Source organism: Mastacembelus armatus, chromosome 15 (assembly GCF_900324485.2).
Source record: "Mastacembelus armatus chromosome 15, fMasArm1.2, whole genome shotgun sequence".
In the NCBI taxonomy this organism is placed as follows: Eukaryota; Metazoa; Chordata; class Actinopteri; order Synbranchiformes; family Mastacembelidae; genus Mastacembelus; species Mastacembelus armatus.
The window spans coordinates 5,905,683-5,928,194 of NC_046647.1; the positions used below are offsets into that span (position 1 = coordinate 5,905,683).

Below are 22,512 nucleotides of genomic sequence, written 5' to 3' on the forward strand. Positions count from 1 at the left end.
TGCCAAAACTGTAGATTAGTACTGTAGCTCAGAGAGGAGCTACACTTAAAATAAATTATTATCCATTTACAAATGATTAACGTATAATTACACATCCGCTGAAAGCCTATGTTGATTTTGATGATGGATTTAATGAGTGTTAGATATAACTCAGCTTTCTTATTTCCACAAATGAAGATATTCTGTGTTTTAATAATGCAGCAGATTCTGTGTTTGCGTGAAAGTGAAAAGCTGCCCCACTTCCAAATTCTTCTTCCTCTTGCTGCAGACAGTAATGCAACATTTAACCCACAACAGAGCATCACACACAGCTGCTGACCTCATTCCACTCGTACAGCAAGTGTACTCGAACAAAGTATTAAGACAATCATCAGGATGCCAAAATGTACTGCATATCATCTAAAAATATCATGCCGTATAACACTGGGATTAGGCCTATATGGTTTTTGTACACTTTAAAGTTCACAAAAGTCACTGCTCAGAAACAGTCACACAGGCCAGTTATACTCTGATTTTGGACTGTGTCAATAATCAGGTGAGCATTGAGGTATGCTATTACCAAAGGCTTGTGCATGCACAAATCAGCCAGTAAGGCTCAAGCTCCAGGCTTCAGAAAAAAAACAGGCTTATACTGTAGAGGTACATGCAAAAAAAAAAAAAAAAAGCACAGGGCTTGAGACTATTAAACTCATCATATACTCTGGCAAACGCAGAAGAATCCACTTTAGATCCCTTAATAGAAGCTTCTTAATCTAATCATAATGTATAGCGTTTAAAGAAACGTTCAACATGTTGGGAAATAAGCTTATTTTGCTTTCTAAGGGTGACATGAGAAGATTGATATCACTCTCATAGCTCTATGTTCTCTGAAAGCTAGAGCTGGGATGCATGTAGCTTGTTGTGATCTTTCCGTAAATAGAAATGTAAGCTTTGCTTTTCCATTATCTGATCAAATATTTAAGTTTGAGTAGAAAGAAATTAGAAAAACAGAAACATTAATTGAGAAATCATAAAATGACCTTTGAAGGATACTGGAAGTTTTCCTAACTATTATTTGTCGTTTTACTTGAACATGACTTTACCCCTTGATCCAGGATTTTTGTGCAGCATTTTTAGAAATCTGCTGTACCTGCTTGGCTTGACTTTCCCTGAAATGAACTGTCATTTTAAATGACAAGATATGAGGTGTTAATTAGTAAGCTGTAGAGTCCCTGTTAAGTGTCTTTTTTAACCCTGCACAGTGTTGTGCTTGCTGCTTTACCCTGTTTCCAGTCTTTATGTAAAGTCTGGCTAGTTGCCAATGGGCTCCAGACGTCTGTGGAATCAATCTTCTCATTTAATTCATGTAGAGAGAGCAAGTAGGTCTATTTCCCAAAACGCCTTTTACTTTAAGATTCCCATTACCTGAAATAGATATTATTCACATGATCACAATACAACAGTATAAATGAAGGAACGTTGACTATGTTATACTGGGAAAAAGAGACATACATTCACACAATCAAAGTTCCTTAGAAATGGTTATGCAAATGGTAGAAAAGCTTTGGCATATGTTGCCTACAAGTTGTGCCTGCACACTTGGAAGGAAGAGGAGAATGAAGCAATACAAAGCTTCACACAGCTCTTCCTTTAGTTTATATGTCCAGTTCGCAGTTCCACATAAAACTGTGGTGAATTTAATTAACTACAGTGTATGCTATTTACATGGTGTTCATTTTATTTTAGGCTTTAGGGGTTTAAGGTGGACTTTTGCTACATGTTCCCAGGTTTAGACTGAGATTTATGGTACCACCTTAACTGTAGCACTATCACTATGACAGTAACAGACTAGCTCATCTATACAATTTTGAAGTACCAACAGGGCACAGCTACACGTGTAAGTACAGCCCCAAAGCAAACTCTGCAGGGAAATGATTTTTGTACAAAACAGTGAAGCAAACTGAGCTTTCTAATAAATTCTTACAGGATATGATTGTTGGTGATTGGTCTTTATACCCCACAGCGTTCCCCAATGCACTTTGAATCAGAGCAGACCTCAGAGCTAAAAGACATACTACATCTACTGCAGCTTGGTAACCATTACACAGTGACATGCAAAACCTTTCATTCTGATTGTTGTACTGATTTTCCATAAACCACAGTAACTTCTCATCCTAAAATGCTTGGCCAAAGAATAGTTGCCTGATGATTAAAAGGGAAATCAAAGTAGTACTCTGACCTAAAATGCATTCATGGTTACAATGTGATTAATGAATACTGATTATCATCAACTGACACCACATTTAACAGGTTTACAACATGAAAACAACCACGATGTCTTGGCTGACGGAGAAAAGCTGTACTGTAAGAAAGGCGTTGCAGCTGGAGGAAGGTGCTCCAGGAAAGAATGAAAAAACAATCTTTTTTCAAAATTAGGGCACACTTTACATGAAAAAGCAGTGAACTGAAGACACCGGCAGTAACATAAACCGGGTGCATGCATGAGCTGAATAATTCAGTCATCCCCATCAGATTTTGAACAGGAAGGCTAAGAGGGGAGGTCGTCTCCATCAAAAACTACCAATCCTGCAAACAATGTAGAGTGCTATTGCTTGGGATGTCATCATGCACGTGAAGTTTGATTCTCCTCAATAACACCTCTTATTAAATGATACCGTATTTGTCATGCTATAATGTAACGTTGCATAGAAGTTAGAGCTTACTCTAGGGTGGACAGGTACAGTAGGAGAAGACTGGAAATCTGCCTCATTCATGCCTTACTGGAAGGATGCTACTGACAACAAAAGAGATGGGAAAGGGTGGGAGGCATTTTGGGTCCTGCTGTGCGTCATGTCACCCTGCTGTGGGGTTCCTCTGCTCTTGGCTACAACAAAGGAGAGAGGTGAGAATGTATCTGTTGGCATGGCACAAACAATGCAGCGGCCAGAGAGACCCATGAACGCCATTGTGAGTTGATGTAATGCTAGCAGCTGCCGGGGGAGGAGCACACTGAGCCGCACATGCTCAGTTTAGATGAGGACTCGGGCTCCGGCTCCTGATCTGGTTCAGGCTCTGGTGCGTCATCGTCAGTGGCCCCAACTTCGGCCTCTCTGTCCCCGTCTCCACTGACGTCATCGCCCCCAGCCTCTGACTGACCCTCCTCCTGACGTTTTTTCAACCTGAGAGGGGCAGAGAAGCACATGGCTTTGTGTGTGAATATGTTAATATTTACATGCATCAGTGTAAATCAGAAATTCATTTCAACTTTTACTTCTTGTAGAAAGTATAGCAGCCATAATATCAACTGTGTTTGTGTTGAATTGTGTTGAATTCGTGCAGATATGGTACTCAAAAAAGAAGTAAAATTATAAAGGAAACAGCTACTAACTGAATGTAATCAGGCATTGAGTCTATTATATAGAGCTTGGCTCCACTCTCTATAATTCTACATATTATAAATAGAAGTAGATTAACATTAATTAGAGAAATAGGATATTATGAGATATTTCCATACAGAAGGATTTCAGTAATGATGCAGTGGCCAGACTCAGTCAATAATAAATGAGGCAATAACTTAAAGCAGCACTGAAGCACTATTCTGCCCTGTACATTGCAGATAAAACACGTATTTTACGATCGACAGAGCTCATTATGAAGCACTGTGTACATTTGACAGACACACACAGTGGATTTGATGTACAAGGTTTAGCCACAGCAGGATGAGCATTCTGTTATCTGTGATTTAGCATTGTTTGTCATACAAGTTTGGAGTAATACCGTATGCAGCACTCCGCTGTAATATCAATGCCTGCCTATATAAGTAGCTTTAAGAAGATACACTGCATGCTCTATGGTTTTGGATTGTTGTGGAGTCAGTATTTCTTGTGCCACTTCACACACTGCAGCCGATAAAAGTTCCTAACTTTCCTTATCTCCTTGGTGGTGTGTGCGGCTTTGGGGTATATTCAGTGTTAGCTCCACATCCATCCATTCTATCATGGTTTAAGTACAGGAGAAATATGTTAGGTTTTATTTTTGTAGATCTAATCAATATACCTAGCAGTTAAGATAATGCTGTTCTCCCCAGGGCAGCTGCTGAGATGTGGGAACAGAGCAGTGAAGTCAGCAAAGTCTAATATCACAACAAAAATAAGTTGTCAGATGATCGCAAAGGTTTGAATCAGATCAGTCTTTGGGAGAATAAACAATGACAAAGGGGAATATTATTACCCAAACTGCTCACAGTAAACATCCAATTGCAACTTTAGCTTTGACCTGCTGTACTTGCCACAGTTAGTACTTATAATTTTTGAATTATCAAATCAAAAATTATAAGCAGATTTTGAGTTTATAAAATTAGAAAATTAGTATGTTCACTCACAACCTAAAGAAATAAACAAAAAGGTCAGTTTATCTACTAAAAAAAAAAAAAAAAATTGAGTGTGCTGGAGAAGTAGTACTATCCACAATGCACCAAGCAAATGAAATACAGGAGCTTCTTATGAACACAAAACAATACATATGATCTTATTGTGGATATAATGAACCAGCTCCACTGACATTCAAAAACAAAACAAATACAAAGTTTGTGTAAAACATTTTATGAAGTTCAGCTGGCAGTGTCAATGTACAGTTCCAATTTGTTTGACTGCGCGGTGCCTATATTATGTCATTATGTATTAGAATAAAACTTTTAAAAGGTTGATTTCTTGTAACTAATTACAGAAACAGTTTAAAAAAATATTACATAGAATATAAAGAATTACATAGAATATATCATACCCAATTAATTTTTTAGTAATTAGTAAATACTTGCAACTCTAAGGGTATACATTAAGGGTACAGTAAGGGTTTTATTTGAGTTACAGTCTGGGGAGGTTTAAAATATAAGCTCACAAAGCAAGTTTTCTTCTAAGTGACAACTCAAAAATGTCATACATCTATGATGAGCTGGTTTCTTTCTTCTTTTTTTTTTGATACATGTGTAGTAATAATTTGCACCTTTGCATTTGGTCTAAAAGGTTCATCACTGTTGAATAACTAAACAGGAAACCCATATTATAAATGGCCTACTGCTCTTGTGTTCTCTTACTTTTCACGGTTGAAGATCATGAATTCTTGCTGCACCACTTCAAGGCACTCCTGTAGGTAGTCGTTCTCCTGCAGGCAGTCAACAGACAAAACATCCTGCTCGTCATCTACACAAGCATCAACATCAATCTTGTTATCATCACCAAAGGCTTCACATAAAACCTTATGCCAGCTTCAATCAGTCAACTGTGTGACCTCTGGGGTGAAACCGTCTTCGTCCTCATTCCCATTTTCCCTACATTGCTCTTTTTAAACAGGTCGTGAATTGTTTGTGAGCCCTCCTCAACTGGATGTTTGGCCTGAGACAAAAATAGAAGCTCATATTTCCGAAGGTACTTGAGGCCATAACAACAACAGCACTGAAGGCTCCTTAATTTAATAATCCCAGTAATAAAGCAGCATGAGCACACACACACGCAGGCACACTCATGCATGTGCCACACATACAGACATCATGTCTGAGAACTATACTGAGGTACACGCTCATTGCACACGCTGATAATATGTGACACACACAGACACACACAAAGATTGACATTAATACCACTGATATCATGACGACTGTCTGATGGGAGCAGGCTGTTTCTCATAAATATAGAGAAGATATCTTTTGTCTGACTTCACTCAAATGCAACGAAGAAAAAGAGACTCTGAGAATACTGTGTATGCAGAATAAGGCTGGTTCTAGCACACCAGGAGTGGCCCAGAATTTATCATGTATGTGATAACTTTCAGAATTTTGGTAGAACCTGTAACTCTGTTAACTTTTTCCCCCCATTGTTGTAAGTGGACTCTTCTTTAAAACAGAAGTAAAATATACTTACGACCATAATGAATAGGTTGCCAGTTCCATTTTGGTACTGAGTCAGTAAATAATCTCAGGGGCCATTAAATCCATTACTAAATCTTTCAATCACGTTCTCTTTTTAGTTTAGTTTCATTTGCCTCTCTCTTTCTGTCACCACCAAAACTACCAATAACGTATACAAACCAGTGTTGACTGACCCATGCTGTTAAAACTGACAAGGCAAATTTAAATGTAATAATATGCCAATTCAGCAAGTAATTATTGCTCAGACACATGTGCTGGTCCCTTTACATGTGCTTTTAGCACCTAAATAATACTAAGCCAATCTGTACAAATCTATAAAGAGCACATTACTGGAGAAATGGCAAATAACCTTTTCAGATGTGAAAAAGATGAACTTTCTGTCATCAAAGCGAATAGAGACCTTTTGACAGAAGTAGAGATAACTTCAATTCAACCTTTATCTTGACATCCCTTAAATCCTCCTCCTCATTAGAACATACAATATTGTCTTTAATGTTGGGATCTTGCAGACTTATACTATTTTATCATTTGAAACTAAAGCTGAAATAGAGAAGATTGTGCAGATTATTCTCCTGAGGATTGTGACCCTGTTTCACACAGGCAAGTTACACACAAAATGCATCTCCTTTGTACCAATTTTTCTCTGTTATTGTCAATTAATCAATGAGTGTAATTAAAGTAACCTGATTTAAGTTTGAATTAAGAAAACATGCCAGATATCTCAGGTTCTGATTCTCAATGTGAGGGTTTTCAGCTTGTTCAACTGGTCCGACAAAACAGGCAGAAACATAAATGTTACCATAAGATAAACATAGGATCTGGGTGACGTATAAATCTGTGCATTTGTCACTCACCGACTGTGAATCCTTGCTGTTATCTCGAGAACGGTTCTTGGCTAGCCTCTTCTTCTTCTTGTGAAGGGGTCGTGACTCCAGGATCATCTCCTCCAGCTCAAAGGTGGGGTCACAGTGGAGGCGACCTTTCTGTAGGAGGGACATGCACACTAGTTTATTGGAAACACTCTCACGCCCAGGATCATACATCAGTTGCAGTATAGATGCACAATGCACAATGTACTAAATGTATGGAATAACACAAGTAACACACAAGTCCATGTGTATGTACTATATAGTGAAGAAGCTGCATTTGGTTTCTTTTGCACTATCTGGTTGCTACATTTGTGGATCACAAATGTGAAAGTGTGCCTGTGTTTGTTTACAAGTGTTTACTGTATGTGTAAATAAGTGTATGTGTGTGTGTGTTGATATCTGATTGCTTCACACTAACATTAGGGACAAACCCAGCCTCCATCTTCTTCTCGTACACAGAGTCCCAGTTAACATCAGCGAGGTAGGGAGATGTCTGCATGTCAGACAGGCTGGAGAAACGATGCTCTGGGTTTACTGTCAGCAGCTGGAGATAAGAGACACACACATATACACACACACACACACACAGATGCAGCAATGTCACCTACATCTTGTCACCTTCCAAGCAGCAATATCAACTTCACAACTTCTCTCCTCACTCTCAGCCAGATTTTTTTCTGTGGAAGCTAAAATAAACTACTCAAAATGTGGGTGAAATATGTTCAATTTGGTGGTTTCTTTCCTTTTCATTGTGTAGTTCACAGGAAAGATGAATAGCCAGCGTGTGTGGCTGGGTGGACATAACAAAGTGTCAAAAATATTGTTTCTCCTTCATGGCTTCTCTAAAACTACCTTGGCATAAAATAACCCATATTTAATATTTTCATCTTCTTTGTTTCCATGGTGAGTGGAGCTATGACTGTCTTGATATTTGAAGTTTTTACTGTTTGGTGTAAGAATATGTGTTCACATTTAAAAACCCTAAGGATCTTTCATGTGTTTATTCAACACATCTATTAAACAAACAAATTGATGGTGGAAAACATAATGGCAACACTGGTCCAATCAATGAAATGAGAATTGAGTAATCTCAGTGATATTCATCAGACCAGCCTTAGACATATTGGTACTATGGCTACTCTCCAGAGAAGTGGGTGCCCAGCCAACATCTCTCCAAAGGCACAACGCAGAATGTTCAGTGAGGTAGAAAAGAAACCCAGAGTAACAGCTAAAGGCGTGAAAAGTTCATTAAAGCTGATGAACATCTTTGTTTATGAGTCAACCATACAAAAACATTGAACAGACATGGTATCTATGGTCATGGAGGAAGCCAATGCTCTAAGTATGGTAAACAGAACCAACATCTAAACATCATCCTAGCAGTGACGTACAAAGGGAGCATCATGATTTTGGGGCTCAACCGATTATTAAAACACTATTGCCATTATTTTTTTTTAACCATTACTTTGTACATTTAATGGGTGTGTTTAATAAAGGCATCAAAGATCATGCTGTGTTTTATCAGCTAAAATATGTTGTGTTTGTTGACTTTGGTGACCAATTTATCCACAAAACCAGGAAACTACAAACATGTGCCATCACCTTTTCTTGTAAAGTAACTGAAAATAAATTGGGTAAAATATAGAAATGAGCCAACAACTTAACTCAAATGTCATTGTTGTGTTGTTTTTTCATGTCTTAATATTTAGCTTTTTCCTAATGTCACTGTTTTAAGACAGTGTTACTCACATAGAACAGCAACAACTGCCACCCAAATTAGCCAGATTGCTCCTGTTAGCTAGAGCACTAATAATGCCAAAGAAACTGGCACTCAGCAAACCTAAAGCCGTTGTATTAAACATCCCTGTCTTTTCATTTCCTTAAAAAGAAATGCTGACTAATTACCTAACCAGTTAAGTAGCTGGGCTGTGAGTGAAGAGTTAGTTAGCACAGCTGGCTCCAGTAGCCAGCTCCTACACTGTAATATTAAAGTTCACAACCTAGTCCGCCCCTTAAGTATGTAGCACATTTAGCCTCATTAAGCTAAATAAATGTAAATGAGGCCAGTGACAAAATTGCATACTGTGTTTATATTTCTGAACAGATGTATTTTTACAGCAGGAATTTTAAGCTGTCAGCAGGAAAAGCACAGATGAAACAAATTTTAAAAATGGCCCAGTTCCATGACATTGTTGCAGCACACATAATACCAGGAGCCTGGAGCTGGAGCAACTAAATGAAACAGTTATTTGTAATATTATCACTCACACATGTATTTTCCTAAAATGAAAAGTTTTAATAACGTTTTGTGAAAAATGTGTATAACTTTGATCTTGTGCTGCTCTACCTAAAGGGAACTAGCCTGCTAAATTTAGTCACTGTGGTTAAACTTGACACTAGTGTCTTAAAAAGTGACATTATTAAAATAAAATGTGACATTAGCCACAACTGTGGAAAATACCATAATGAAAAAAAAGATTTTGACAAAGGTCATTTTGAATCAAACATTTTTACAATGAAAATCAAAAAAGATTTTTGATATAATTATTTCTTTGATAAATATTTATTTATTTACTTTGAAGATGTTGGGTCTTTAAATGAGAAAAACTACACACATGTTGCCACTATAAATCATAGCCTGATTATGAAGAGGAAAAATTATCACTTCTAGCCCTTAATGATGTGATAACCAACAGGGGGCACTGTTAATCAAATCAGCCTCTCATCAGGTTTAAATCAGAACTGTTTCAGGGATCAGGACAGATGAATACCACACGAGTGGAGTCTCTCATACCAATGAGGAAATCAAAACTGATGCTGATGGCAGTTGTGTTTTTAATGGAATGCCATCTGTTGGATTTTTCACCTCAGGTCAAACAATGAAAATGATAATGAGATGTGGCTTTTGTTGTCAAGTTGTTTTATTTTCATCCTTTGGTCATAGGCTGATTCAGTTTTCTCCTGCAGGGTTGGTGAGGTCTGGCTCAGTGGAGTCCAGACACGGTAATCGATCAGCAGCAGAGCGGAAGAGACCAATGCTCCATCCAGAACACTCAGTCACTCAGACACGCAGCAAATGCATGCACTCCTGCTCACATTTACACTCTGTCGAAATATCTTGTCTTAAAACGATTAAAGAAATACTGCCGGTGGGGATGACATAATTTATTTCCAGTATGGTTTCACATGTTTAGAACAAGGTAGACAATTATTGAAAATTAGTCTGACTCTAAATCAGTGTTGATTTAAATTTTTGCCAAATGATGCAAAGGGAATTATGTCATCAAACTGGCAGATTTTCAACTATAAGAAAATAACATTTTCAGTATTATATTATTTAACCTCGATATAAGGTTGAAAAATGAATATTATCAGCAGTAACGATTGACACACACACAGACACACACACAAACCGTTTCTTCTCACCCATTTCCCATCCATACCTCAGATCCCATCTGTCGTTTTGCTTCTTCTCTGCCCTGAGGGTCTCGGCTCATCCTCCCTCTCCCCTGCCCAAGACTCCCAACAGTAGCTGCATCCGCTGTTCCTGTTGCTTCAGTGTTTTGTTTTTTTTTACCTCAACACATACCCTGATGTCACTTCTACATCCTTGTCCTCCTTCCTGCTCTTCTTTCCACAGATGACCATCTGTGTCCAGGCACCGGAGTCAGGTTCAAATTACTTTGATTTTACTTTACCAGAAAAACCTCAGACATTTCCAAAGATAGAAGGTCATGGGTTCGCAACCCGGCCTTTCTGTGTGGAGTTTGCATGTTCTCCCTGTGCTTGTGTGGGTTTTCTCCAGGTACTCTGGTTTCCTCCCACAGTCCAAAAACATGTATGTCAGGTTGATTGGTGACTCTAAATTGCCCATAGGAGTGAGTGTGAGTGTGTGAGGTTGTTTGTCTCTATGTGGCCCTGTGATGGACTGGTGACCTGTCCAGGGTGGACCCCTGTCTTTCACCCAGAGAGAGCTGGGATAGGCTCCAGCAGATCCCTGTGACCCTGGTTAAGGAGTAAGTGGGTATAGATGATGGATGGATGGATGGATTTCCAAAGTTTAGATCTGAATTTCTTTATCACTTTATTTTTTTTTCTTACATGTATATTTTTTGTAGGCTCTGGTTTTACTGAGACACATTTAATAATTTAGGTTTGTAAAAAAAATATTATGTCCAATGAATATAGGTCATACAATTTCCAGGCCTTCTGCACCCATCCATAAACTAAGAAGGATTTTTTTTCAAAATTGTGTCCAGCTCACCTTCCTTAAGAGAGAAACCAGGTCCTTGGGCCAGGCTGAGTTGTACTGGACACTGACTGTACTGAAGAGCTGAATCAGGGACTCCACCGAATTACTGGCATGGATGTCATAGGGCCTCTGGTATGGAAACAGGGTGACCAAATGAGAAAAGAAATGAGGAAGAGAAAGAAGAGTGTATGAATGCAGTAGTCCTGTTCTGCAACCTAATAACATAAAAACCCAAAATCCCATCATGCCTTACCCATCCTCGCAGCACTTCGAAGATTGTCACCCCTAGTGACCACCAGTCTACTTCAAAGGCGTAGCCTGTTCCTCCACTTACAAAAGACTGGAAGATCTCTGGGGCTGAAAGTACAGACAGAGGATTACTTCTACAGCAGAAAAAGCTTTTTAAAACACTACCTCTATATGTGGTAAAAAGCCAGCCAAAATATCAGAAAAGACTCCTTTTTCCTCATTATTCACAAAATATGCATTATGGCATCAGCTTTTCACGAATACGTGAAATTTCATTTAATTTAATCATCTAATTCACACAAGTGTCTCTTTTCTAATGATTTAGAAATAAGCAGAACTCTCAGTCTAGCACCTTCTAGCAGCAGTATCTAATCTGAGCACAGTGTAACTACTTTTAGCTTGTCACACGCTCACAATTAATTCTGGGAACTTAATCACATCTTATGTAGGTACCAACAGATGTCAGACGCCATTTTTTCAAATGAATTAAACTTTAAGTAAATTTAAAGACCGTTCTGTCTTGATAGACTATTCATTTGAATGTAACATGACTCCAGAAACAACAAGCTTTTCGTGTAATAAGGATATTTATTTGTACTAAGCAATCTGACCTCCATGATAACACCAGACATGATTGATAAGATGGTTGTGAGGCAACCTGTAAATCAAGTTACCCATGTAGGGTTTGGTTCCAGCTAAGGCTGTGGCTCTCTCTCCATCCTTTATTATTGTTGCTATGTTGAAGTCTGTCAGGTGGGCGTGACCTGAGAAGAAACCACATAATCCTGAGTCTTGGTGTTTTTAAATAAATGTCCATGATGACATACAGAGGCAACAAAGTATCAACAATGTATCTATCGCTAAAAAATGTAATGTAAAAAATGTGTGCTGAAGAACAACTAAATCTGACATTTTAGTAAGTTTGATCAATATGTCCTCAGGGCTTTGTGTGTCCGGCACACATCCCTGACTCCTCTGACCTTGCTACTCTATTACATTAGTAGACTGCAGGGTCATTTTTGTGCATCTTATTTGTTTGGATGGATTCGATATCTTGCTGCTGTGTGGGTGCTGTGCTTTTAAAAGGCTATTACATATTTTACTGATTCCAGTTATGTTTAGTTATGTTTACTAACAGGACCAGACATTTTATACATATTAAATAGATAAATATACAGCAAAACAGCAAAAGAAATAATACAGAAAGTCACACACAAGACACAGGCAGCATAAAAGACTGAATTTCTCCAATGTGATAAGATATTCTGGTTTTAAGGTTCTCTGTTATGGTGCATGACTACTAGAAGGTTTGAAACGCAAATGCAATATTTACTAGTGGAGTTTCAAGAGTTAAGCGATTCTTAGATCTTATCTGATGGACACCATTATTCAATGTGAGAGAAGGTATGATTCAGTAGATATTTCTACTGAAATGACACAGCAGTAATAACTGATGAACTAGAAATAATACGGTGCTAAACTGAACCAAGTTGTCATAAAGTGGAGTAATTATTTATGTAGATTGTAAATGATGTTGGACCAAATAAGGAACCCTGTGGTACCCCCTTTATTATGAAATGAGAGGTTATATATATATATATTCCTTACCTTGCTCATCCAATAGTATATTGTCTGGCTTGACGTCTCTGGAAATGACAAAAAGTAGACACAACCATTAAACAGTGATAACTAAATACTGGATTCTATGCATGTGCAACAATAAACATAACACTGCCAAAAGCATACCAAACATTAGCCAACTTTCTATCTGTAAGAGTCAAAACTTAAGAGCCAAAAAGCCACAGTCATTGCAAACACGAGGGAAATCTGCCATTTATGCTTGCTTCATGTTTTAAGGTGAGGAAGGTTACAGGCTCCTCACTGGTCCACACAGATGAGATGTTTTCATTTCAGACTTTTCACTGGAAGATTCAGTGGATGCTTAAGTCAGAAATGTCAAGACTTTCCAAATATTTCGAATTTGTATTTCCAGATGTTCCACTACTTTTTTGTGTTACAATTGTTTGACTTAATTGAAAATGTGCATAAAAATAAGCAGATGGAAATGCACTTATTGAATTGCTGCCATTAGTATTTCCCATTCAGGGGATTCACTAAGTGCTTAATTTGCAGATAATTCTCAGTTAAATGATAAACACATACTGTGAGAGTGCCTCAGTTTGTAATAGCTTGTGGTGAGATTAGAAAGACCGGGTTTACATAGATCTGTACAGTATGTGTGGATATGAAAGCCTAAAAGCCTGTGGGAGGTGTTTTTAGACTGATGCATGTGAGAATTACATGTTGGTGCAACATGTGAAGTGTGTATGTGTGTCAGTGAGAGAACCAGACAGAGAAGGACAACTGTCATTCCCTGAGTTTCAAACGTTGCCAATAAGACAGACATCACCAATATCCCTGGAGGCTCTCGCAAGTTTGTTTTCACATGCTTTATGAGACACACACACACGCACGCACGCACGCACGCACACACACACACACACACACACACACTTTTCCCTGTTAGTCCAAGCACTCCAAAGGCAATTTATGGTGCACACACAGCTTATTTAATTATGTCGCATGTCACGCTGGTGTGGAGAATACACATGGTCTTCAGGGAGCTTCTACACACCCCATAGGATGCGTGTGTTCACTGTGGCTATGCAGGACTAAGCTGGTGCTAATATCGTCTGCCAAAGCTGTTTTGAGAACACAGCCTCCAACATGACACAGCATGTAAAGTGACTTCCTATTTTGTACAGGAACAAATCTGTGTGGGGCGATCTGACAGCTAGAGCTTTAAAATACTGAGTGCAAGATAAAGACAAATGAAGCAACTTGGTGGTCTGTGTAGGAAGAGAAAAAAAAAGAACAATCCACTTTTACTTCATTTCTTCTCATAGGACTAATTTTACCTCCTTGGGCATGGTGGCAGGACTGTTGCTAGGAAACCAGAGACCCTTCTTCCTTCAGTTGGTGCAACAAAATAATTGTATAGTATTCTCCTGTCAAAAACTTACAGGGTGGAACAAAATTGTAGAGCTGGGGACGACCACGGATACCCAGGGATTGGATTGCAACTCTGAGAGCAGACACAATCGTGTCAAAGGCAGAACAGTTGATGTCAAGGAGAGAGTGAACAGCATTGAAAAAAGCATAGATACAGTAAGCAGCATCTGTCACCTATTTCTGAAAGCAGTTTTGAAATATACATCAGTGACATCTTTGTCAAGTAGAGTAGAGAAATAAGACACTGGCTACCTCTGGTGAAGTCAAACATGGGAGAGTAACTGACTTGAATAAATTACATAGCATTATACACAGCTGCAACGTTGTATTACAAACGGTATATGAAACACAAGTATTATGACAGTCAGTATATGTCAGTCTAATCTGTAACACATGCAGGTGTACACAGCTTACTGTAGGTACACCTATGTGTGTATAGGCTTGTGTACTAATGCTTGAGTTTTGATTTTAATGAAAAGAGTGGTCTAACATTTGGTTCATAAACATATTTACTGTCGTTAGATGCAAAGATCAATACCATTAATTATCAATGAGTCTTGATGGAGTCTTGTGTCACCACTCACAGACAAAAAACAAGAAACAGACCAGCATCTCCCTCCCTTTAAAGTAATTCGTCCTTTTTACACCTTTCTTGTGTTTTTATACAGATTAAACAACACCGGTGTAATACTGTGAAATACTGAGCTTTTGTGGTTCATATGTTATTTTTTAATTATTACTGTGCTAAATAAGTGTCATATATGTAGAAAACCAAAGGTATGCTTCACTGTCCATCGACATGAAAGAACTGCACAAGCAGAAACAAATATTTATACAGTACAACTATCTAACCCGAAGTTAACCCTAAAACCGAGTCTCAACTCTCAAACAATCCTTTGACGTTGTGAAGACCACCCAAACTGTTGTCACTCTCCCAAAACATCCCCACTCCTGTAGTATCGAACTCTGGTCCTCACAGTGTACAGCCATGCACCCTCAGGCATTATACTGTTGTGGTCTAAATGAGCTTTTGAAAAAAGTTCTGCTTTTCTACAATCTGCGGTGATAAATCTGCAGTCTGCAGGGCTCTAGTTCTTTCACTTACTGGACTGCACAGACACTTACTGCTGTGCTCAGCATATTTGGACAAAAAGCTGTGGACAGCAAGTCCACCCTGGTTGAAGATGATGAATTGGAACAATTACAGAAACACAGAAGAAGGCTATTTTTAGGAGTGTGAAGTAATGTAAATAAAAATAGGAATGCCCAAATACCTAGAAACAAAATACAAGTCAGCCCACACCAAGATTCAAGGAAAACACCTATAATACATAAACTATATGAAAAAAGAGGGCTTCTTTTATGTAGTATATTTATATTTTTTTCAGTAAAATGCTTTTATGACCAAATACAACGCATCATTCACAACAAATACAATTTACAAAGTAAAAAGAAGTTGTCTCCTATAGGATAGCATAATCCTCATATTGCAGCCATGTCGCACAGATGCAAAATATGGAAACTAGAGTGTCCATTAGCAGTCAAAATAAAAACATGACTAAACTAATTTACTATCCTAGTTAGGGAGCTATAGGGCACCATGCATTCCTCTAACTGTTAATGTCAAAATAACAGCAGCTGAGATTAAACACTAGGGCCATGGTAATGGACATGTTTAAATGTGTTTATGTGTCTATAAACAACCACTTCAGTCATATTTACAGCCAGAAAACAACAATTAATGCGTGTTAGAAAGCCATTGTGATGTTGTGGACCCCAATAAAACACACAAAGGAGAGAGATTTACTGCTGTATACCTCTGGAACAGAGTGGAGGTTTAAAGAAAATAAATTTGACTTTCACTTAAATTTATTTTGGTGTCTCAGTTCAAGCCTGAAGAGTGAATAAGTAAATTTAAAGATCTCTAACAATATTGCTGCAAGCTGCAGAAGCAGAACACAATGAAATAAAAACCTCTTGAATGCTAAAAGTTATAGACACAATCTTGAGCTGGTTTTCAGAGTTTCATCGCTGTAGAAGTCGGCTTTGACCTGAAACTGAGGCACAGTATTTAATCTAATAAAACAGTGCCTTTTGTGTGTGGATATACAGTACACACTTTACTGGTGTTTTCAGGATCTGCTTTGCTGTTTTGAAGCGTGCAGAATATACATCCGATCCCACTTTGTCCCCGTGATGATGAATATAGTGTGAATGCTAAACAGCAACGACTCAGAAGAAGTCTGCTTCCAGCGACTTTTTCACACAAATCAGATCAATAAATCACAAACTGAAAAAATGTGACAGGATAATTGGCAGGCATGGCAAATTATGTTTTAAGACCAAATAGCAATAACAAACCCACATAGAATGAAGACCTGATTATGCAGTGTACCTTGGGGCAATGTGGTTTTTGCATGTGCTTCAGCTTTTTCTGTTACTTTGACTGGCCCAACCATTGTTTTGGTTGGCCTACCCACTGGTGTGAAAGAAAGTGGTAGAGTCCTGGAGAGTGAACATCAGAGTTGTGTTTGACGCACAGTTCCAAATGAATGTTAATTGTTGTTACTTGTTTGCTAACGCTTTATCAATACCAACTTAATATGAGAATATTTACAAGTGTTAAGCTTACAAGTGAAGTCTTTTGCCCATGGGTGTCCTAAACAATCAGTCATTGCTGCTTTAAATTTTCTTCGGTTTACAAAATTCCTTTGCTAACTGGCTGCTGCATATTTCAGAAATACTGACGGTTTGCCTTCAGGTAATGTTAGTTTAATGTTTAGTCATTTGTCAGTAGGTAGATGACATGAAGAAAGTATAGCCCAGAGAGTGATTTGCGTTTACACATATTCACAAAAGGTTTGGAAGCTTTCAGATGAATAGATGAATTTGTACCTATGGATGATGTGCTGGCTCTGTAGGTAGTCCAGCGCCAGGGTCATCTCACAGAGGTAGAGTTTGACAGCGTCCTCACTGAACTGGACACTCTGTTGCAGGTGGTAGCGCAGGTCCCCTCCCAGCAGGAGGTCTACCACCATGAACATGTCCTCCTCATCCTGGAACGAGTACCTGGGACCAGGGGCGGAGGACACGTTGTTCAGTCACTGTCCAGTTTAAAAAAAAGAATATACATGCTGGACGAACAAAGGCAAAGACTGAGCAAACAAACAACACATACAGTACATAGAGTATGTTATAGGGGCTTGTATTCTCTTGCATGCAGTGCACAGTGTACACAAGTGCAAGCTCACGTGTTAAACATCAGTACACATGTTTACAGAAACGCACACAAGGGCAAATCTGTATCTGTGTGAAACCCCAGGAAAACATGCCCTCTGCATGCTTCTTTCTCTGCCTCGTACCTAAACAAATAACTTGAATCAGTACATATGTCAGTGAACGCTGTATGACTTTGGGCTTCCTGGCAGGTTCTGAACATGCACAGGTTAACTTCCATTGTTACAGCACTAACATGCCACTTATTAGAAGGAATGCAAAAAGAGGGGAAGTGACTGTCAAATTAAAACCTGGAAGCAGCCCATTTTGCTTGCTGTGACTTAATTGAAGGCTGTTCGTGGTCCACTAAACATTTTTGTCAATCAGGCTTACTAATCATGCACATCAAATTAAAACACAGCCTCTCAGTGATCTGGGTGGGGATTTGCAACACTCCACAATATGTGCCCCAGACGCTGAACAAAACATTAAGCCACAGCGGTGAACAAAATATTTTTGTACAACCGAAATTCTCATAAAAACATGAAGAAAAAAAGGAAACGGAATAATATCTTAATAGGCCCTGCATGTCAGTTTGCAGCAAAGGAGGGAAAACAAACTGAGCCTTGTTGATTTCTTCTGTAAAACTCGGTTTATCGTGGTTGATACTGAGTCAGTTCTTTGTTTTCACATTAATGCCCTGATACTGTGGTGGTAATATTTCTTTTTATAGCTTCAGGTTCCCTCTGTGTCTTCAGGCTGGGCTCTGAACACTCAGGGGGACATTCTGATTGGTTCTATGCAGGTGCAATTTCCTGTCTCTCTATAAGTGAGAAATGGGGCCCGTGTTTGCTGCCGAGCAAAGATCATTCCATCTCATCCACGGATTGGTGGTTCTGCCAGAGAGAAATCCCATTTGCAGAACTGCTGGGTCTTTCTTTTCTCCTAAAACGCTGCGTAGATTAATTGATGAAATGGCCTTGACTTTCATGTGATATGATAGATAATAGGCTGAAAGCACACTCTACTGACTCAGTGAACACAAAAACAACACATATAGCATTTCTCCTGATGCATTCGATTATGGGCCTTGCTGCCTAATTGCAAAAAAAAAAAAAATCTTTAAATATTACAATAATAACAATAAGGTTCAGCTTTGTACAACCATTCAAAATGTTTTTTGAGAGTTTTCTCTTTCTCAGTATACACTGCTACAGGACACTCCTGTAATGTGCACTCAATAGAAAATGATTGTAGATCACCTATGTCCGAGTCAGTAAACCAGCGTGCCCTGACCCTAGAAAGCTCAGCCGCACTATTAAAACACACAGCGGGCTCAGCAGATGGTCAGCCCCAGGATGGTGTTTGCCCATGGCAGGGATTCCTCACTGTCACCTTTTTATCACCTCATTGTCACACTCTGGTTCCCGGTATTCAGTTGACAGATGAGGAGGTACGCGGCATTTCAGTGTTCCACAAAGCGGTCATCTCTATCCACCGCCAAAATATCTGGGTTCCTCAGACAGAGACAGCAGAGGCTCGGCCTGGCTGTCACTTCTTTTCCCGCCTTTGCTGAGGTGACAAGGAAATGTCAGATACATGCCGACAGCTGAAGCATATGAAAGCTCAGCCAATGACAAGGCTCGTCATCTTTAAGACTCTTGCCATAGATGGGACAGTGAAGAAGTGAAGTAACACAAACAATTTTATTTCCCATTTACTGGGACCACAAATTTGACAGTCTGCTGTCTGGGAGAAAGAATACTGGATAATGAACACTGGTTAAAAAATGAGAAAAGAAAAGTGACGTGAACTAGTTGAAGAGTTGTTTTAAATCACATTAGGTTAAAGGTGTAAATATGGTTCTGTCAAAGTGTTAGATCATCCCTCAACAATTCTTCTGACTTCCTGAAAGCAGAACAAATATGCCTATGTCACATATTAATATTACAGATGTGGAAAAGTGACAAAGCATGCAGGGTTAGAACATCTAACTCCTTACTTTGTTGTACGTGCAACTATTTCTGACTCTTAACATACAATCCAGTGCAACACCACTGAAGCCTCTTAGCCATGAGCATGTTCCCTTATCCCTTTTGTTCTCTGTACAGCTTTTCCTGTCATTGCAAAAAAGTACACTGCCTTCATACTGAAAAATGAGCCCAATACTCTTTGAGTGGTGCTTTACAATAAGCACAGAGGAGTTGCAGGTCACACCCATGAGTGTGAATTAACGCCTTTTAGGAATGGGGGGTCTGGGGCAAGCTGTTACTGTCCAAACCCAGGAGAAGGCCATGTGGAAAGGCCAGGGACAGGACTTGGCTGCGACAGTCACCGCGACTAAGAATGGAAGGTTAGTCGGCTGGAAGGAGTACAAGGAACAGGCTGAAATAATCAGGCCACAATGACAAATGAGCCCAGGGAGGTAGGGATGGGGGAGGGAAATAGCAGTTTTGAGGAAAAAAGCAAAAGAGAAACAAGAACCTGTGATACTGTTGGCTCAACTTGGTCTGCAAAGTTTCAATGGCCTACATAAAGTTGGTAATAGAGATGGGCTGACTGGCTTGTGACTCAATCACAAGACACTCACACACTGAGGATTCCTGCAACATTGGTGTGAGTGAACGCTGCCTCTCCTCTCAGTGGCCTCCAACCAGTCGCCTTAAGATATAACACCTCCGCTGGCCTGATTTCACAAGGTGCACTTTAAAAGCCATGTCCTATAAAAGTTTTTTAAAAGTAGCACGTGACAGTTTCAGTAACAGTCCTAAGTCCTTCAAGCAAGTCCAGGGCCAGATGATCTGTGGGTACACAATGCTATATTAGAGAGCCAAAAACTCCAGTGCTATTGGAAATGACCCAATATTACCCCTTCTATGAGAATGGTTTAAGGCTAAGCCCCCTCACAGGGCTTGTTACAACTGCTGACTGGCTAATTTGTTCCACAGGCTCTCAAGGTCTTGTTCCATCCTGGCCTGAAATCAATATTCCTAATGGAGGCTGAACAGGACAAGACTTATCCATCCTCCCCACTGCTCTTGCTTGCTTTCTGACCCTGATGAAGGGACAGAAAAGGGGAAGAGAGCACCATGTGCTGATCCTCCTGGTTTGGTTTTGCAAACTTTAAAATCCTTTTACAAAATCCAAAGGGACTATATGTTTAAAGCGCCACCTCTCTGACGACAGTAGCTGTGACAGCCCTAGCTACCCTCACCACCCTGTGACTCTGCTTTAAGTAGCACTGTGGCAGCGCCCGTTTGGTCCTGATTCACTGCTGCATCTCAGAGCCCTCAGGGAGGACGGGCGATGGTGTGTGAGAGTGATCTATTGTGATACTCTTCTTGAGGAGAAATGTTGCTTTTATAATGCTGTACTATACCCTGTAGACCAGGGGCTCAAATTCTGCTGCTTACTCTCCACACCTTGATTGGGGGGAGGTGACCCCTGTAGTTTGGGGTTTGAGACATATGGGAGGGAAAGAAGTTGTCAGCTCAAGGATTTGTGGGGATTTTATGTGTGTAGCAGATGATAGATAATTTTTCTTCCCTTAAGATAATCCATTCAGTGTAGCCTCCACTCCTACACATCATATATATGCAGTGAGTGATGGGTTGAAGCAATTACTGTGGGCTGTGTACTTGACATCTGCACAGCTTAAAGTTGCCTTTACCCAGCTGATGGGACTCAGTGTGGGCTCTCACAAGGTTGCTTCCTAATGAATTTCCTCTGAAAAATATGGATGAAGCTGTTCAAAAGCACAGCACATTTCAGGATGTCCCGCTGGAAACAAAACCTTGCTTCAAGACAGAAAGTGTGTCTGTGTGTGTAGGCAAGAGCTGAAGGAAGACCTTACAAATCCTCCTAATCTGTATGTGTCTTTTTTTTTGACAAAGCAAATCAATGCCAAACTTTCTATGTGCTGTCTTGTGCAGCCTCTCCCTTCCGGCGATTGCTGGAATCATTACTGCCTCTGACAGCTGTTTGGTGTGTTTTCCTGTATTCTCTCTGACTCTGCCTGACTGTGTCTTAGGTTCCCTCCTGGCTCTGTATCAATAAAAAAAAAAAAAAAACTCCTATGAAGCTTGATCAAAGTTTTCATTTCTCGTGAGCTGCATGGATTTTTTTTTGTTTGCTTTTTGCTTTTGAAAATAGGCAATTCCCCAAAACCCCTGCTGGTCTGCTGCACCTCTGTTAATAAAGTTCTAAATGCCCAAATGCCAAGAGTCAATACTTGTAACACTCTTTGATGAATCTACGGATACTTACAACTGTCTAATCTACAGGGAACTGGGTAAACGGTGTACTCACCAATTAGAATCCTGGTTGTTATACAGTAAAGGAGACAAATTCTCACCAGTCCTGTCTCTTTAGCTGCTCGGCCAAGGTGCGGCCTCAAGCAGCAGCTAAATGGAGCACAGTTCATTGCAATACAGGTATATTATGTAATAACACTGTCACCTATTGATGCTCATAAAGTGCCCGTATAAATTAAGGCAGACTTAACAAACAAGCTATAAAGCTATAAACTGATGTCTTTAATGTCTAACTAGGGTCTTCTTCCTCCAGCTTGAGGGGAAAAAAACCCAAACCTTGTCAAATATTTGACACTTCTGTGCACAGTGAAAGCCTTTAGTCCCCACATTCTTAATGTAGCCCTGCATTAATCAGCCAAGTAACAGCAGCAGTATTTTTGATCAGCTTCTGAGTGTATTTTTGCATAAAGGGGGTAACTAAGAGTGTTCTGGAATAAAGTTAACCCAAAAACTAATTTGGTACTTCTTTCTGGTGGTTTTGCTGGAGACTAGTCTGACAGCAACATTTCAAAAACATCAACACAGCTGCCCAAGTTCAAGGTCTGTGTGTGCTACACCAACAGTAACAGATGCATCCACACATTATCACACAGCTGGTTTTATGTGCTATCTCTCTCTTATCACATAGTCTGATGGCTATGGCAACAGCCTGTTGAGAATGTGCCGCTGCCTTCACCCCAGACTATGATGCATTATTTG

At 39.5% G+C, this 22,512-nt stretch overlaps 1 protein-coding gene across 5 annotated transcripts in view; it reads right to left on the reverse strand.

Moving 5' to 3' along the window:
• Positions 1-1,759: 1,759 nt before the first annotated feature.
• The window catches only part of stk32c (serine/threonine kinase 32C), a 60,367-nt gene continuing 39,614 nt past the window's right edge, over positions 1,760-22,512 (reverse strand). For 3 of the 5 annotated variants that reach the window (XM_026309140.1, XM_026309138.1, XM_026309143.1), the window contains 10 exons: positions 17,180-17,353; positions 12,881-12,918; positions 11,947-12,036; positions 11,277-11,380; positions 11,036-11,152; positions 7,190-7,315; positions 6,757-6,885; positions 5,072-5,139; positions 4,036-4,074; positions 1,760-3,158 (listed from right to left, as the gene is read on the reverse strand). In XM_026309140.1, coding sequence (XP_026164925.1) covers positions 2,963-3,158; positions 4,036-4,074; positions 5,072-5,139; positions 6,757-6,885; positions 7,190-7,315; positions 11,036-11,152; positions 11,277-11,380; positions 11,947-12,036; positions 12,881-12,918; positions 17,180-17,353 — 1,081 coding nt within the window. In that variant the 3' untranslated portion in view covers positions 1,760-2,962. The remainder of the gene's footprint in view (positions 3,159-4,035; positions 4,075-5,071; positions 5,140-6,756; positions 6,886-7,189; positions 7,316-11,035; positions 11,153-11,276; positions 11,381-11,946; positions 12,037-12,880; positions 12,919-17,179; positions 17,354-22,512) is intronic. The other 2 variants (XM_026309141.1, XM_026309142.1) reach the window with 2 other exon arrangements.